The sequence below is a fragment of the Nestor notabilis genome, unplaced genomic scaffold, assembly GCF_000696875.1.
Source record: "Nestor notabilis isolate BGI_N333 unplaced genomic scaffold, ASM69687v1 scaffold26678, whole genome shotgun sequence".
NCBI classification, from domain to species: Eukaryota; Metazoa; Chordata; class Aves; order Psittaciformes; family Psittacidae; genus Nestor; species Nestor notabilis.
Window position 1 is genome coordinate 29,595 of NW_009940063.1, and position 965 is coordinate 30,559.

Genomic DNA, 965 nt, shown 5'->3' on the forward strand with positions numbered 1-965 from the left:
TGGTAGCAGATGTCAGGTTGGGCAGCTGGCCGCACAGATGTCACTTTTATGATATACTGTAGGGGTGCACAGCCATTGACATCCATGATGTTTGCTTCTGCTCCTGCCTCCAGCAGCATATGCAGCAGGACGTGATCACAGTTCCAGGCAGCTTTGTGGAGCGGTGATTTGAAATCCTCATCGCGAGTGTTCACTTCAGCTTTATAGTCTAAGAGCATCCGACAGATGAGATGATGATCCGGGCTGTATATCTGATCCTTATAGTGGAGGGCCCAATAGGCGGCACAGGCCAGGGGGGTCTCCATGTAGGCATTGAGAGCATCAATTTGTGCTCCTTGTTCCATGTAAAGGGCCACAAGCTCTGGGACACCCAAACGTGCAACAATGTGCAGTGGAGTCTCCTCATCTTGGTTGTTTGTTTTTATGTTCACATTTGCTCCTGCCAAGGAAAGATGATGGGAAAAAATGAAGGCATTGAAATCCTAGTATGGCCGTCTCTCTGCTTGAGCCCTGCTACCCAAGGAGAAGGTGAGGGTGGGCAACTGGCAGGAAAGACACGCATGGAAATGCATATAACTAGGGACATGGATTCTGCATTTCTTAAGCCTCCAGGAAAACATTAACTTCAGGTTCTTGGATCCAGCTTCACATGTGATAGCTTGGTCCCAAGCTGGCAGAAGACCTTACTAGAAAACTCTATTTTGGAGCTGCATGCAGGTCCAAATCTCTGCGCAAATTGTTTATTTCCCCTACAAATTAAGAACTAAAGGAAAAAGGAGACCTCTACTCCTGCTCCAGAGCTCTGTTCTATACCGTGAGCACACTTCCTGCAGCACCTCAGTAACTGCACACCTGGAACAAAGGACATTTTATGGCAGACCCGTAGATGATGTAAAAACCCCATTGCCGAGGTCCTCATCTTTGGTCTGGCTCCTGTTTGCCAGCGGCTCGCGGGGGGCACTGGT

The 965-nt window shown here is 48.8% G+C and overlaps 1 protein-coding gene across 1 annotated transcript in view; it reads right to left on the reverse strand.

Moving 5' to 3' along the window:
- Nucleotides 1–439, reverse strand: part of ASB4 (ankyrin repeat and SOCS box containing 4) — a gene marked incomplete at its 5' end in the record, with an annotated part of 3,874 nt that extends 3,435 nt beyond the window's left edge. Inside the window, one exon of the mRNA XM_010020182.1 lies at nucleotides 2–439. Within this exon, the coding sequence (XP_010018484.1) occupies nucleotides 2–439 (438 nt within the window). The remainder of the gene's footprint in view (nucleotide 1) is intronic.
- Nucleotides 440–965: the final 526 nt, after the last annotated feature.